Source organism: Mesoplodon densirostris, chromosome 3, assembly GCF_025265405.1.
Source record: "Mesoplodon densirostris isolate mMesDen1 chromosome 3, mMesDen1 primary haplotype, whole genome shotgun sequence".
NCBI classification, from domain to species: Eukaryota; Metazoa; Chordata; class Mammalia; order Artiodactyla; family Ziphiidae; genus Mesoplodon; species Mesoplodon densirostris.
In genome coordinates this window covers 144,189,465-144,205,475 of record NC_082663.1, presented here as the reverse complement: position 1 = coordinate 144,205,475, position 16,011 = coordinate 144,189,465, and the positions used below count along the sequence as shown (strand labels likewise).

Sequence of the window (16,011 nt, the reverse complement as noted above, 5' to 3'; positions counted from 1 at the left end):
CACTTGCCACAACTGGAGAAAGCCCTCGCACAGAAACGAAGAGCCAACGCAGCAAAAATAAAAAAAAAAAAAAAAAAAAAAATTAATTCCACCTGTTTCATTGTGCATTTATTTTATTTTATTCTATGCGGTATCAGGGCGTTTAAAGTTACATATGCAATTTGGATTGTAATTTCTATGGGACAGCAGTGGTCTTGAGAAACCACAGCTGACCACGATGACAACAACGAAACAACAACAATAATAATGTACTGATTGCTTATGTGGTGCTCTAGCAGTTCAGACACATTATCAAATGTAAGCCTTCCAACAGTGCTGCAAAATGGGGATGTCACCTCCATTTCTCATATGAGGAAACTGAGGCTTAGAGAGGTGGAGTTCTTGCCTGATGAGGAAGCCTTAGACTTATTAGGGCATGCATTTCTTGCAAGGATTTGAGGCAAAGGTAGACTTATGGGGAAGGAGAAATGGGTGGGGAGAAAAGCAGGGAGAACCTCAGTGAAACAAGTCTTTCAGGTGCTCCTCTAGCAAACAGGACCCAGGGTCCAGCTTTTCCAAGCAGCCCCCTTCAGCATTTAGTATGTGGCTGGCCCTTGTCCCTGAGGATGCTTCAGTGGATGTCCTGAGATGCTGAATCAGAAAAGGCACTCCAGGCCAGTGGAACAGGATGTATAGGAGGAATAGAGAATGGGACATCACAGGGTGAGGATGTTTTATTTTATTCTCTCACAGGAGATACTAATATTTTCATCATCCCCATCTCATGGATGAGAAAACTGAGGCACAGAAAGGTCAGGTGACTTAACCTAGGTCCACAGCAGGAAAGGGTAGGGCCAGCATGCAAGCCCTGACAGGTGGGCTGGTCTTGTCACATTGGCCGGGGATCAAATGCACAGTTTGGGAAACACCAACATTCCATTCCATTCCTCTGATTTTACAGATGAGGGCAATGAGGCCCAGAGAGGGTCAGAAAGTTGCCCAAGGCCACACAGCAATCCCTGGAGAATGTGAGAAGTCAGAAGGGCCCTTGGGAAAATGGGGGTTGCCTCCAGGATGAAGTCTCCAAGACTGTTTCGCGCCTACCCTCTTCCTAGCAACACTTTTAGGAAAGGCGACGTTGCAAAGGGTGTTCTAGTTACCCGCAAGTCCTCCCTTCTCAGTGTAGCCAGCGAGTTTGGGCCTCAGGAAAATGGAACCACATTTATCCCGCCTGCTGCTGTGAGCTCACTGTCTGGGCATCCACAGCTCCTGACCCCAAACCCACATGTGTACTGACATCAAGACCCATGAGAAACAGGGTGACTCTGAAGGCTCGGATGAGGGGGGCCATGGACCCCCCACCCCCCAGCTCTGTGCCACCCCATCCTAACATTCTGAGGGTCCCTCCCTCTGCCAACCCCCCTGCAGCACCCCAATGCCCCTGTTGACTCAGGCCGGAAACCAGCCAGGGCAGTTTTACTTCCTGGTCCCAATGCAGCCCCTCTGGGCTGCCCAGCTGGCAAGATTTGCTTCTTACATTTCTTCTCTTCCCTTTTGGAACACAAGTTCATGGGCAGAGAGTCAGGGCCCTGCCAGGAAAAATGGGCATTCCAGGCAGAGGGGGAAGGTGGAGGCAGGAGAGGAAAAGGCTTGAACAGGAATAATTGTCTGAAAAGCAACATTTAATGACTGCCCTGGCCCTGGGGAGTGGGGAGGGGCAGGGGAAAAGGCAGGGAGTAGACAGGCTGGAACTGGGCTTCCCTCCCCGTCCAGGACACAAAGGCAGCTGTCACAGTCTTCAGGCTCCCCACATTTCCACACTCTGGGAGGGGTGTTAGGGTCTCCATTTAACAGATGAAGAAACTGAGGCTCAGAAAGGGACTTGCTGAAGAGAGCAAGAGGTGTAGGGATTTCCCAAAGTCTGGGGCTCTTGGCTGCGACACTAATGGGGGATTTGTGGGCTGGAACCACACGCTAGGAAGGACCTAGCATGGGAGGGAAAAGTCACCCAGGTCAGCGGTGGGGTGGAGGGCGGGGGTGGTGGGAAAGTGAGGCTGTTTGGGGAGGCCGGGGGAGTGGGGTGAAGAGGGAACAGGTGGGTTGACATTCCAGATCCGAAACCTGTCACACCTGAATGCCTTTTCTCACCCCTGGGGTCCCCCTCAAAGGGGCTGGCGTCAGAGGGACAAAGGGAGCCAGTTTACAGGAGTCCTTGGCCAGCCCGGGAGCCGCCAGCGGCAGTGGGCTTGGCCCGGGTTGGAGGCGCCTCCTGGTGGCTGAAGGAAGCACCAGATGGCACCCAGAGCCCAGCCGGTCCCACCCCTCACCCTTTCGAGATTCCAGAAAGGTTAAAAGATAATTTTCAAAAGCGGGTGCAATCAAGGCTCTCACCGACAAATAAAGACGAACACGTGTTAAGATTTTTTTTTATTGAACCCCTGTGGGAACCAGGCAGATGTTATACGAGGTTCAAACGAGAGTCCGGAAAACGGACACTTTTACAACAGATCAGACTATTTGAGTAAATAAATGTGCGAATGGAGGCAAATTGGTTTTTCCACAAGGGAGGAGAGCTGTCAATGGAACCTCAGCTGCATGAGCCAGAATGAGCAGATAAGAGTGGTTCTGTATTGCCATCAGTTGCTTATAATTCATGGATGGAGCTGTGAAATAGTTCAAAGACGCTGTTATGAACCAGCTAATCCGGAAGGGAAGGGCGTGTTGTATAGAGATGGTGCTTTGAATGGTCAGAACTGATTTACTGAGACGCAAAATGTTCCTTGCAGAAAGAAACAATTCCTTCCTTCCTTCACTCAACAAACACCTGTTCGTGGAGCAACTATTGTGTGCTGTTCCAGGTGCTGGAGACACAACAAAGATGCAAAGTAGAAAACGGATGAGAGTGGCACAGAGTGACCCCTTCCAGGAGCAGGGGACAGAGAACGATTCTCTGAGGTGACACCTGGGAGGGGGAAGGAACAGGAGGTGCAAAAGGCCAGGGGGTGGGACTGGGTGGAGGCGGGGGTCTGGAGGGGGCGGCCTGGGGCTTCCTTGTTTTCTGTTCTCCCCACTAGAATGTCAGTTCTCTGCTCGACCTAGCCCAGAGGTTGGCATGCAGTAGGTGCACAATAAATGCCCAACGTGCAAAGCGACTCCATATCAAAGGGCAGAAGTCACTCGCTGTCTGCTTAGGGGAGAGACTGCTGTGAGGTGGGCAGATGGCAGGAGGGTCCAGGTCCCGTAGGTGGGGCTCAAGGACCGGTATACTCTGGGCATCACAGAGCCAAGCGGCAGCCCTGCCCTCCAGTCCCGGGTCTGGGCCCCATCCCCTGCCCCTCTCCTCCCCCTAACAGAAACCCTGAGCCCCGGGCCCCAGACAACTCCAAACTGTGAAGTCTCGCCATCAAATTAGGGCTCTGCTGCCACAATTCCTGTGTTTTTGAGATGTAAATCAGGACTTTTTTTTTTTTTTTGCATGTGAAATTACCCTTCCTGCCTCTTCCGGGGATTAAAACTCACATGGAAAATTCACCATTTAGAAGGGTATAATTCAGTGGCATTTAGCACATTCACAACATTTGCAACCAACTTTATCTAGTTTCAAAACCTCATCACCTCCCAAAGATGACCCCATACCCATTTGCTGTCACTCCCCATTGCCCCTTCCCCCAGTCCCTGGCACCCCATAGAGAACCACCGTCGCTATGGATTTGCCTCTTCCGGACATTTCACATGAATGGAATCACACATTATGTGGCCTTTTGTGTCTGGCTTCTTTCAGAATGTTTTCCAAGTTCCCCCATGGTGAACTGTGTCCTGTTTTACGGCTGAATAATATTCCATCCTGTGGATAAACTACACTTTGCTTATCCAGTCATCTGTTGGCAGCATTTGGGTTGCTACCACCTTTGGGTGACCGTGACTGGTGCTGCTGTGAACCTATGTGTACGAGATGCTGAGTCTGTGTTCGATCCCTGGGGTGTGTGCCTGGTGGGCAACGGCTGGGTCACGTGGTAACTCCAGCCTGAACTTACTGAGGAGCCACCAAACTGTTTTCCACAGTGGTTGTCCCTTGCTTTTTAAAAAATGTTGGGAGTTCAGTCACCCACCTCGGGGGAACAGCCACCGCACTCCCACCTCCCTCCAAAGACAGCGACTCAGCACCACCCAGACTGTTGCCTGCCTGGTCCCTGAGCTGGAACCTGCTCCCCACCGCCCATCAGAGGGAGGGAGGAAGGAGCTCAGACCAGAGCTCCTGGCCGACCCCACAGGCACAGCTGATGTTTTAGGGGAGGGGAGCCCAGGATGGAACAGAACAGAACAGAACCTCTCTGTTAAGAGAGGCAGCAGATGGGCAGCTGAGAGCACGTACTGCGGCTCCGCCAGTGCCGGGTTCAAGTCCCTGTTCTGGAATGTTAACGTGACCTGACCTGGGCATCATGAGGACTGAGGTGATGTGTAGAAAGCAGCAGAGCAGCGCCTGGGCCACAGGCAGTGCTTCATACTTGCTGTTATGACTTACGACTTTTTTTAAAGATCGAGGTGGCACTGAGAAGTTTATAAGCACATTCTGGTTTAATCGGCATTTTGACTCTACAAGGTGGTGTCAGTACCTGTCCTGCAGATGGGAAAGTGACTCCCTAGGCTGCCTGGCCGGTCCCCGGCAGAGGGGGTGACACAGGCATGTCCGTGGAGGGTATGTAGGTGAGTCACCCAAGGCAGGAGGAAAGAACACTCTCCCCTGGTTCCCAGGCTGGAGGTGCAGAAGCCCATTCGTCCTTCCCTGGCATGTGGCTAGTCTCCTGTGGAAACTGCTGGGGATGACCTGGTCGGGGCACCGGGCCCCAGGCCCCAGCACATCCCGCTCACAGAAGCATGTGACCGTGGGAGGAATGACAAAGTCAGGTTTATTGCTCCGGGTTAAACCAGTGGAGACAGGATGTGGGGAGGGGGGAGGGGGACACAGGAAGTTGGTGAAGGCATCCTCCTGGCCTTGGCCTGCGCTTGGCCTGGCCATGGCACCCTGGGAAGCCAGCCAGTGCACTTCTGACCTGATCACGTGCTCACGGGCCAGGCCCCCAGTAAAGTTTGAGGCGCAACCCAAGGCTCTGGGGAGCACGGCCTCTCCTCCCTGCACAGGTCTGAGCACAGACAGGGTTGCGGTGATGGCCTCTGCTGGGGTGCATCCTTAGGAAGGCGTCTTGGTGGAGGAGGGGGCTGCTGCCTTCTTTTTGGTGGGGGCCTTCAACAGTGCCAGCTTCTTGGGCAGACTGGTGCTGGCTTTCATCAGCACATCATGTTCGATCTTCTTCCGGATCCCGACCTCCAGGTTCTGAGGGAGCAACCATGGCACAATCAGACTGGGACCTGAGGCGGGAGGGAGGGCCTGGTCTGCTGCCCTTTCTCCTGTGAGCTCACAAGGGGCTGGATCAGCAACTCCCCCCGAAACAACACCTGAGAGTCTGGTGGCTGGGGGTTAAGTCCTGCTTCTGCCCCATACTCTGGGAGCACTGCACACCGAAAAACCCCTTCTCATCTCTGGATCTCAGCTTCTAAACCTCCGCCAAATTCCATTTTACAGCTGGGGAAACTGAGGCACATGCAGTGAGGAGGCACTTGCCCAGGATTCCCAAATCATGGGAGTGATGGGAGATTGGAAGCCAGCATGCCCAGTCTCCAGCCTCAGCCTCCAGGCGGGCAGCCTCCCCTTGTCTCTGCTTTGCTAACGGTGAACTGGGGCTCTCAGAAATAGGGGTGCAGGCAAGTAAAGGCACAGGAATCAGAACCCAAGCGTTTGGGTCCGAAACTGGTAGTTTAATCATATTACCTAAACTGCTCCCTTGCCCTGTGAGTTCCAATGACCATGACAACCATGACCGTCACCACACGCCTGGGCACAAGGGAAACAACAGTAAAGACACAGAAAAACCTCTGCCCTCGTGAAGCTGACATTCAGAGCGTGTGGACAACACAGCTGTCAGTGACAAACTCTGGTAAACAGTTTTTTTTTTTTTTTTGGGCCACGCCCAGTGGCACGTGGGATCTTCGTTCCCCAACCAGGGATCAAACCGGACCCGGCGCCCCCTGCAGTGGAAGTGCAGAGTCTTAACCACTGGACCGCCAGTGAAGTCCCTCTGGTAAACTGTTGAAGGGTGACAGATGACAAGTGCTGCTATGGAGAAAAGAATACAAGGGATGATGAGTAAGGGATGGGGTGGGGTTGCCATCATGGATAGCTGCTCAGAAGCAACGCTTGCAGCCAGACTTGACTTGGAGGAAGGAAGCCGTGTAGATTTCTGGGAGAAGAATTCAGGCGGAGGAAACAGCTAGTGCAAAAGTTCTGAGGTGGGGCAAGGAGCAGTTAAGGGGCCAGTGAGGCTGGAGGGAGAGAGGGAGGAGGTGAGGGCAGGGAAAAGACAGGCGTAGAGTGTGCCGGGTCCTGTGGGCTGTGGGGAGAACCTGGGCTCTTCTTGAGTGAGGTGGGAGCCACCGAGAGTCCTGAGCAGAGGAGGGAAGTGCCCTGACTCAGGTGCTCACAGGTGCCCTCTGGCTGCTATGGGGAATGGCAGGGCCAGGAGATCTGGGAGGATGTGACTGCCCTGGTCCAGGTGGGAGATGATGGGACGGGACCAGGTTGGGGGGTCAGAGAGGTGGGAAGTGGGTGGATTCTAGATTAATCCTGAAGGCAAAAAGGACGAGATCCAACCTGGATGTGAGAGAAAGGGGGAATCCCGAGTATCTGGAAGGAGAGACTGTGGCAGAATCATGGTGGAGTCAGGGAGCACAGTGGGGGGACATACTGAGCTTGAGATGCCCATGAGACACTTTCCCCCTCCGGCTGAGACATGGAGGTAGGCAGGTTGCTGGGTACCCAGGTCGAAGAAGACTGAGGCTCTGGCGATCCAGTGGTTAAGATACCGTCTTCCACTGCAGGGGGCACGGGGTTCAATCCTTGGTCGGGGAACTACTGAAAGCTGTGTAGTGCAGCCAAAACAAAAAACAAAAAACAAAAAACTGAGGCTCTGGACAATTTTCTCAAGATCACAGGGTGAGTTAGTGTGTGTTGCACAATTAGAATTCAGGTCTGACTCCACCAGATCTCTTTGTAACTTCTCTTTGCAACCTTAACAAAAATCTCTTTGCAACTTCTTTATAAGATCACCCCTATTCACCTGCACACCAAAAAGCTACACTTAAAAACAACCACAAAAACGTTTATTTCAGCCCTGTGCTGTTCTCAGGGCTTTACAGGTGTCCTATGGCATTGAATCCTTTCAACTCTAGGAGAAAAGTGCTATCACTACAACCATTTCTTCTTTAAGAAGCTCAGGGTGGGACTTCCCTGCTGGCACAGTGGTAAGAATCCGCCTGTCGATGCAGGGGACACGGGTTCGAGCCCTGGTCTGGGAAGATCCCACATGCCGCGGAGCAACTAAGCCCGTGTGCCACAACTACTGAGCCCGCGCTGTAGAGCCTGCGAGCCACAACTACTGAGCCCCCGTGCTGCAACTACTGAAGCCCGCACGCCTAGAGCCCGTGCTCCACAACAAGAGAAGCCACTACGATGAGAAGCCCGCACACCGCAACAAAGAATAGCCCTCGCTCGCCGCAACAAAGACCATGCGCGGCAACAAAGACCCAACACAGCCAAAAATAAATAAATAAATAAATTAATTAAAAAAAAAGAAAATATATTAAAAAAAAAAAGAAGCTCAGGGTGAAGATATACTAGCTGTCGATGGAACTGCGCTTTGCTCCCAGCACGTCTTCTTGCAAAGCTGGGGTTTTCAACCCCTTTCCCAGGCTGCCTTCCCTCTCGAGGTCTATTAACGAGGACAATTTCAGCGAAAGCAGCTAGCGTGTGCTGAACACATTTTGCGCGCCACTCGTGGCTTTAGGAGGCTCACTGATTGGGAGGTAATGTTTCCGTACCCACTGCACAAGGGAGGAAACTGAAGCTCACAGCACTGGGAGTTCTCCATCCCGGGCCTCTCACACGCTCGAACTCACCTTCTTGAGCTTTTGCTGTTGCACGATGCGAGCCTTCTTGGGTGCGATAACGAGACCTGGGGAGAGATGCGCTCTCGTGAGGCCGGAGAACCTCGGGTCCACCTCGCCCCCCAGTCCCCGGCCCGCTCCTCACCGCCCTTCCTCGGGCCCCGGTTCCGCTCCGAGGCTGTCGCCGCTGTCTTGCTCTTCGCCGGCTTCCGCGCCTGGAACTTGCGCTGCCCCTGCGCCATGATCAGCCATGCACCGGAAGAGGCGGGGCTGTGGGAGGTCGCAGACGAAAAACGCAGGGCACGATGGGATACAGTGGGGCCGGAGGGCGCAATGGCTCACGGGATACAATGTGGCAAAGAGTTAAAGTGACCACTACCCACGACGGTCGATGATAACCAGCCTTTCGCAAAAATTTCGAAGTAAAGGCTATAATGATAAGCTAACACTTACTGGGTGCTTATCTGCTTTGTAAAACTTATGCTGTTTTATGCTCTTTATACATAAACTTCAAGTCTAGGACTTACGGTCAGGCAAGTGAGGCACTCTGGTGCAAAATTTAAGAGGGGGTGCCCCGGGCTTCCCTGGTGGCGCAGTGGTTGAGAATCTGCCTGACCACGCAGGGACACGGGTTCGGGCCCTGGTCTGGAAAGATCCCACATGCCGCGGAGCAACTAAGCCCGTGAGCCACAACTACTGAGGCTGCGCGTCTGGAGCTTGTGCTCCGCGACAAGAGAGGCCGCGACAGTTGAGAGGCCCGTGCACCGCGATGAAGAGTGGCCCCCGCTCTCCGCAACTAGAGAAAGCCCTCGCACAGAAACGAAGACCCAACACAGCCCAAAATAAAATAAATAAATAAGGGGTGCCCCGAACTTCAGTTATCAAGATAAAAATATATTCAACATTCAAAAATAATATTTTAATACAAAGAAAATCAAATCGTCCAACTACAGCCTGTGGACTGGCTGCTTGATGTTGTAAATAGTTTTGTTGGAACGAGGGCTGGTATCAGGAGCGAAGGGAGTAGGGTCAGGATATGCAAGGTCAGGGTTTCATTCTATTTAGTATCTTTATATTTTGTTCACCATGGATTGTTTTTGCATTAGTTTTGATTTTTCAAAAATAATGCATGAAGCTATTCTTCATCTTGACTACTGAGGTTCTCAGGGCCTCCTCTAAAATTTTGCACCCGAGGTGTCACCCTAATTCCAGCCCTGAGAGCAACCAAAAAGGGAGGGACTAGTATTGTCTCCATTTTGTAAATGAGGAAAACAAAGCATGGAGAGGTAAAGTGATTTGGCCAAGATCACACAACAGAAAAAGCAGTGGAGGACTTCCCTGGTGGCGCAGTGGTTAAGAATCCGCCTGCCAGTGCAGGGGACATGGGTTCGAGCCCTGGTCTGGGAAGATCCCACATGCTGCAGAGCAACTAAGCCCGTGCGCCACAACTACTGAGCCTGCGCACTAGAGCCCACGAGCCACAACTACTGAGCCCGCGTGCCACAACTACTGAAGCCTGAGAGCCTAGAGCCCATGCTCCGCAACAAGAGAAGCCACTGCAGCAAGAAGCCTGCGCGCTGCAATGAAGAGTAGCCCCCGCTCGCCACAACTAGAGAAAGCTTGTACGCAGCAACGAAGACCCAACACAGCCCAAAATACATAAATAAATTTTTAAAAAAAAAAGGAAGAAAAAGAAAAGGCGGTGGAACTGTGATATGAACTCAGGCAGCTTGACTTCAGCTGCTGGGATCTTAAGAGCCATGCAAAGGCCCTGTCTGCTTTCTCTGTTCTGGGAAGTATTGTGGTTGGGGGAAAAAGGTCAGCTTTTGGGCAGGCCATTCAATAAGTTTATTATAAAAATAATGGGGGCAGGATATGGACAGCTAGGTTGGTTACTTCTGGGGTCCATCTAGGGTGACCGTGGCACCTAGGGCTGCCTGGAGCTCCTCAGGGGCAAAGACACCCAGCTCTGTGATGATGCCGCCAGTGATGAGGTCGTGGGGGGTGACATCAAAGGCAGGATTCCAAACCCCAATTCCTTCAGGGGAGAGGGGGGAGGCAAGAAAGGCAGGTATTAGGCTCAGTGAAAGTTCTCAAGCTATTGTCACCTGTCTCACTCACAGTGGTTTTTGGGATTGGGCAATCCTTGAGAATCTAGAGATCCTCACCCCAAAAGTGCATGAAGGCATGGCTTTTGATACCAGTAATGAATTTAGACCCCCTACATTCCTGGATTGTCACTGTCTAAGAAGAAGCCTTCAAAGTCTTATATACATCCACCCACTTGTGCCTGCTCCAAGAATCTCTTTAGGAAACTCCAAGAATCCACCCCAGGGCCTTTGCAGGGGCTGTGCCCTCTGCCTGGATGCTTTCCCTCAGATACGCACATGACTTGATGTTTCACTGGCCTCAGCTTTTTTCTCAAATATCACCTTCTCAGTGAGAACTTCTCTGATAATCCTGTCTAATCCACCCCCTGCACAGACACTTCCCATATCCTTCTGTGCCTCATTTATTTCTCCTCAGCCTTTACCCCCTTCTAACATACACGGGAATTTTGTTATTTATCTCATTTGTTGTCTGTCTCCCCACTGGACTGTCAGCTCTGTGAGGGCAGGGACTTTTATGTCTTTTTTCACTACTGTTTCCCCGGCCCTATCATGTCACCTGGCACTGGCCAGGTGCTCAAAAATATTTGCTGAATGAATAACAATCTTACGCAAGAGGCTGCAAACCCTGTTTTCTCTGGTTCACAGTTTTTTTAAGACCACTGAATTAGCTGCCAGCTTTCAAAGCGTGGGAGCTTTCAAACATAACAAATGTAAGGCTTCTCTTGGAAAAATCAGAAGAAAGACCTGTTCTCCTGGGGTCTGCATTCCTGTGATCCTTGGCCAGAACAGAGTATTGGGGTCCCCAGACTGCACCTGGCCCGTGTTACCCAGCTTTCCTGGGGGGAGGGGCACGGTGGGTTGTCAACTCTGCTTTCCATGGTCTTATGGGTTTTGATCAGTGTTAAATAATTAAGCCTCCAGGAAAGCAGGGGCACCAAACAAATAACGAGAAAATATATTTTTTTCAGAATTAATTTATCTATTTTTATTATCTATCTATCTATCTATCATCTATATTCTTTTCCATTATGGTTTATCACAGGATATTGAATACAGTTCCCTGTGCTATACAGTAGCTCCTTGTTGGTTATCCATTTTAAATATAGCAGTGTGTACACGTCAGTCCCAAATTCCCTATCCCTAACTGGTCCTTTTTATAAAAGGTTTTTGATCATACTTGTTATTATTTAACGAGCACTAAGGTCCAGGCACTGTTCTCCACTTCACATGGGTTAATTACACTGAACTGCCTGGGGTATATGAGGTAGGTCATGAAAACAGCTCATGGGGCTCTTAGGAATGAATTTTAGGCAACCAGGCTACACAGCCAGGAAGTGTGGGGAAGCTGAGGAATATCTGTCTCTTCATAAGCACTCGGCCAGGTGGTACTCTTATTTCTTATTCAGGTGAGAAAACAGAGCTGGAGAAGAGCAAGACAATTCGCTCAAGGCTTCCCAACTCATTAGTTGTATTTTCTGACCTTGAATCTGACCTCTAAGACGTGTCTGCTCTAAAATATGGCTTGAAGGAGCAGCTTATGCCCCAGAAGGCTGATGACACCCCAAATACCACCTGCTGCCTGTGAAGGGGTCAGGGTGCCTCAACAGAGGTGCCCAGGCCTATGGTGCCCCCCTCTGAGCGGATGGCTTACCGGGTGCCGCAATCCTGACCCCACTGACATGGGTCAGCTCCTGGCCAGGACGTTCCTCAATGATGATCTCCCGGCCCGTCTTCAGGTGGAGGTCACACGAGGAGCTGGGGGCAGCCACATAGAAGGGGATGCCATGGTGCTTGGCGGCGATGGCTAGCTGGTAGGTGCCCACCTTGTTGGCCGTGTCGCCATTGGCAACCACGCGGTCGGCTCCCACGACGACAGCTGGGGAATGAGATGCCGGGAGTCACCACCGGGTCCTGGATGCCTGGAGCCCTGCCCACGGGCACCCCCCACCTGCTGACCTGACACTCCATAGTGGGCCATGGCGGCTGCCGCCATGCTGTCGGCGATGAGGGTGGCGGGGATCTGCTCGTAGACGAACTCAAAGGCCGTCAGCCGGGCTCCCTGGTTGTAGGGCCGGGTCTCCGTGCAGAAGGCATACTCCAGACGGCCCAGGCTGTGCAGCGAGCGGATCACACCTGTGGGGCCCAGCCCACCAGGAGGATGAGATGCAAAGGGACAGATGGGCAGGGCAGCCCACTGGTTAGCAGTATGGTTCTCCAAACCATGCAGTCCCACTCCCAGACCCTTGCAGTGGCTGTTCTCTCTGCCTGGTACAAATGTGTTTAGAGAATGCCTTCTCCATGAGGTCTTCCGGGATTCCTCAATCTCACATAGCAACCCTCACACCGCCAACCCCTACTCTTTCTCTTTAGCACTTACCACCTTCAAATGCATCATACGTATTTGTTCTGTTCCTGTGTCTGTTCCTCTTATTTTCCTGCTCCTGATGGCAGAGATTTGATCTACTTTCTCCACTGCTGGGTCCCTAACTCCTAGAACTGTGCTTGGCACACAGTAGGTGCTTAATAAATGTTGAGTGACTGAAGGAATGGATGCATGTATGAATGATGGGGTACACAGTAGATAAGCATTTATTAAGCATAGATATTTGTTGAGTGAATGAATGAATGAATGTCTTGCCATCAGAGCCTCAGTCCCCAGGCACCAGGGTGGCACCTAGGCAGGTAGGGAAACCTCCTGGAGAATTTAGGATCAAGTGGAATCTGCTGCCTTGAACCCCAGGACCCAGTCCCCCTGGTCCTGGTCACAGCTACCCTAATCTTTCTTTAGGGGCCTACGCCCTACCCCTCAGTCCTCTTGGAGTCCACATCCCACTCACTTTCTTTTTTTTTAAATTTTAATTTAACTTTATTTTTATTTAAAAAATATTTAAGTTTTTTTTTTGGCTCCACCGCACGGCTTGTGGGATCTCACTTCCCCATCCAGATACTGAACCTGGGCCACAGCAGTGAAAGTGTCGAGACCTAACCACTGGACTGCCAGGGAACTCCCCCCACCCATTTTCTAGGCACATGGCACAGGCCAGGCCTTTCAAGTGACTGATCCTAGATGGACAGATGACTCCATCAGAGCCCCCGAGATACAAAGAGGCTTTTCTAACACTGTCGGAATAGAGACCCTAGGCTCTTTTCCTTGTGATCTGAACCCTGGCCAACCAGTGGAGCATGAGGATGAGGCCACCATGGAGGAGGGCAGATCTTAGCGATACAGATAGATGGACCCTGATGCTATTATTTGAGCCTCTGGATCCAGTCATACCTGAAGCCAACCCCCTGAGTGTTTCTGTACAAAAACTAATAAATTCACATTTTGGGGGGTATATAAAGTGGTTTGGGTTTCTTTCTCTTGCATCCAAAAAGGGCCCTCCCCTATCTCTGTGGATGCCCGCTCACCTAGGGCTGTGCCATAGCCAGCAGTGGCCAGTGCACCAGTGTTGCAGTGGGTCAGCACTATCACCTTGCCGCCCTGGGGTGCTGCCCGCTCTAGGAGGTGGTGGGCTCCCAGGTCCCCGATGCTCCGATTGTCCCGGAGGTCTTTTGCCAGCATGTCCTCGGTCCAGCGGATCACTCTGGGGCCGACAAGGGACTCTGAGCACAGGTCACAAGGCTTCAGGGCCCACACCAGCCCCTCGTCCCTGCCCAACACTGCTCTCCTGGAGCTCTCCTGCTGAAAGCCTCTCACAGCTGTGGGGCTGGACCCTTCTGCCACAGCCACCTAACTGTAACTCCAATTGCTCTGGAGACACATTTACTAAGCACCTCCTGTGCGTCAGGGGCTGGGGGACACAGCAGTGAACAAGACAAAAATCTCTGCTCCTATGGAGCTGACACTGAGGTGGGGGAGGCAGGTGATGAACAGACAATAAAGTGAAGGAAAAGGCAGCGGAGTCAGGAGACAGAGGACAGGAATGAGCTGTATTGAATGGGGGGTGGGGAAGGCACAAACCTGAAATTTGAAGGAGAGGAGATTAAGTAGATGGATACCTGGCTTGCAGAAATGGTGTGTGCAAAGGCCCTGAGGCAGAAGGGACCCTGGTGGGGGTTAAGGAACATGGAAAGTATCTGTGCAGCAGATGGGGAGGGAGAGAGTGGGAAGAGGGGAGGGAGAGAGTGGGAAGAGAGCAGGGAGAGGACCAGGGCTAGAAACAAAATTCTTCAAAAGCAAAAACTAGGTAAATGAGGTGGCACTTAAAAGGGCCTCCAAGGGCTGCAGACGTTCAGGGAGGTCAAAGTCAGGGCATTGAGTTCAAGGATCTCGGGGCCAGGCTGCCCGGTGGTGAGTCCCAGCCCTGCCTGTGTGGCACTGGACTAAGAGCACATTGCCTCAGTTTCCCCATCTGTAACATGGGTCGTTGTGCAAAAAAAAAAAAAAAAGAATGAATAGCCGCCGGTTAGAGCAGCGCTTGGCACAAGGCCCCTCTACCTCTCTCGGACCGCCTCCTCCGTGGCGCCATCCCTCTCCGCTTCCTGGGCTGCGAGGTCGGCCAGGTCTCGGGCGGCGCGGGCCATGTTGACGGCGGTGGGCCGGGCGGTGACAAGGAAGTTCAGAGCGTCGCGCACGAAGGCCACGAGCGCGGCAAGTCCGGGTCCCCCGGCGCCCGCCTGCAGCTCCACGGCGAGGCTGAGGCAGCCCACGAGCGCAATGGCTGGGGCGCCGCGCACCTGGTGGGGAAATGGGGGCGTCAGGGACTGCAGGCACGGGAAGCCCCCCACCCCGGTCCCACCGAGCGGCCCCACCTTCATAGCGCGGATGGCCTCCCAGGCCTGGCGCACCGAGCCCACCGCTTCATAGCGGCTCTTCTGGGGCAGCAGCAGCTGGTCGAGGATCTGTAGTGAGCCCCGCGAGTAGCGGATCGCCTCCAAAGTCATGCTATTGCAGTCGCGATCACCGCCGCTCCCGGGGCTCAGCTGGCCGCGCGCACCGGAGGCGGCGCCGGAAAGGGCGCAGGGGGCGAGGCCAGGGCCCCAGGGGTGGGACCTCTCTCGCAAGGCGGAGCGTGCGCACATCAACTTCGCTGGCTCCTAGGACCCGCCATCCAGGCGCCGGGTCCTACTCCACCTTCCCCGCCAAACCTGGACAGTTAGCCGCACCCTCGGAACCAAAAAGGTGCCACTATTTATAGGGCAACTATTGCATGCCAAGTCCTGTGTTTGGCGTCTGGCTATAGCAAGACTCTTAAGTGCCAGGTGGGTACCCTCAGGGGCCTGACATCTCCAGCCAGTGCGAGTGCTGCCTGTGCCCTCACGTAGAGCAAGGCACCAGAAGGGGGTTCTGAGATCGAACAGACTCTTAACTGCTGCCTTGAGACCTTCCCATCCCCGCGGGGAGTAAAGGCCTGTGGGCTGGGGGCCACCACCACTTCCGGACAGGCCACATTACAAGTTCAGCAGAATTCAGCCAGCACCTCAGCCCCGAGAGTTCCGTACGTCTGGTTTGTTCACCACTGTATCTCCAGTGGCTAGGATAGCGTCTGGTGCACTGCAAGTGCTCCGTTAGTTTGTGAAATGATCCTTCTCCAGGATTTAGGGGGAGGTGGTGGGCCATGAGTCACCTGGTGGATGCTCAGCTGTTTTTTGCTCACTTTACTAGTTTCCTTCAAAGGAAGCAACACGCTGGGGACTCTTTCATGACCCTTCCAGGGTGTCCCCATGGGTGGGGGATAATGAACAGCCCACACCTGTGTGCTCCATCCCCTCCTGCATCTGGCCTGGATCCTGAGCACCCCTGCTGTCCAGTCCCATTTTCATCCTTCATACTCAGCCTGTGCCACCTCCTCCAGGAAGTTGGCCCCGATTACAGGCCAGCCTGGGCTACTACCTTTCAACCCTCACCAAGCTGGGTGGGGACCCAGGCTGTGGTCACAGCATCAGCATTGGCTGATGAGATGCTGGGCAAGCTTAGTTG

General features: G+C 52.9%; 2 protein-coding genes across 6 annotated transcripts; both read right to left on the bottom strand.

Moving 5' to 3' along the window:
• Positions 1–4,868: 4,868 nt before the first annotated feature.
• C3H19orf53 (chromosome 3 C19orf53 homolog) lies at positions 4,869–8,320 on the bottom strand. Of its 5 annotated transcripts, none has more exons than XR_009531496.1 (5): positions 8,123–8,320; positions 7,990–8,045; positions 6,851–6,953; positions 5,807–5,869; positions 5,189–5,311 (listed from the first exon to the last, which is right to left on the bottom strand). XR_009531496.1 is itself a non-coding variant. In XM_060094033.1 (5 exons), exons 1-4 carry the CDS (start codon positions 8,217–8,219, stop codon positions 5,807–5,809), a joined length of 390 nt encoding a protein of 129 aa, XP_059950016.1. In that variant the 5' UTR covers positions 8,220–8,320; the 3' UTR covers positions 5,189–5,311. The 5 variants fall into 5 exon arrangements, 4 of the variants coding, with proteins under 4 accessions (XP_059950017.1, XP_059950016.1, XP_059950015.1 ...); XM_060094033.1 differs by having other exon boundaries at positions 6,780–6,953; XM_060094031.1 differs by lacking the exons at positions 5,189–5,311; positions 5,807–5,869 and adding an exon at positions 5,895–6,151 and having other exon boundaries at positions 6,780–6,953.
• Positions 8,321–9,681: 1,361 nt separating this feature from the next.
• MRI1 (methylthioribose-1-phosphate isomerase 1) lies at positions 9,682–15,404 on the bottom strand. The gene is made up of 6 exons (XM_060094028.1): positions 14,844–15,404; positions 14,530–14,768; positions 13,500–13,675; positions 12,045–12,221; positions 11,740–11,964; positions 9,682–10,015 (listed from the first exon to the last, which is right to left on the bottom strand). Exons 1-6 carry the CDS (start codon positions 15,111–15,113, stop codon positions 9,870–9,872), a joined length of 1,233 nt encoding a protein of 410 aa, XP_059950011.1. The 5' UTR covers positions 15,114–15,404; the 3' UTR covers positions 9,682–9,869.
• Between the last annotated feature and the right edge of the window lie 607 nt (positions 15,405–16,011).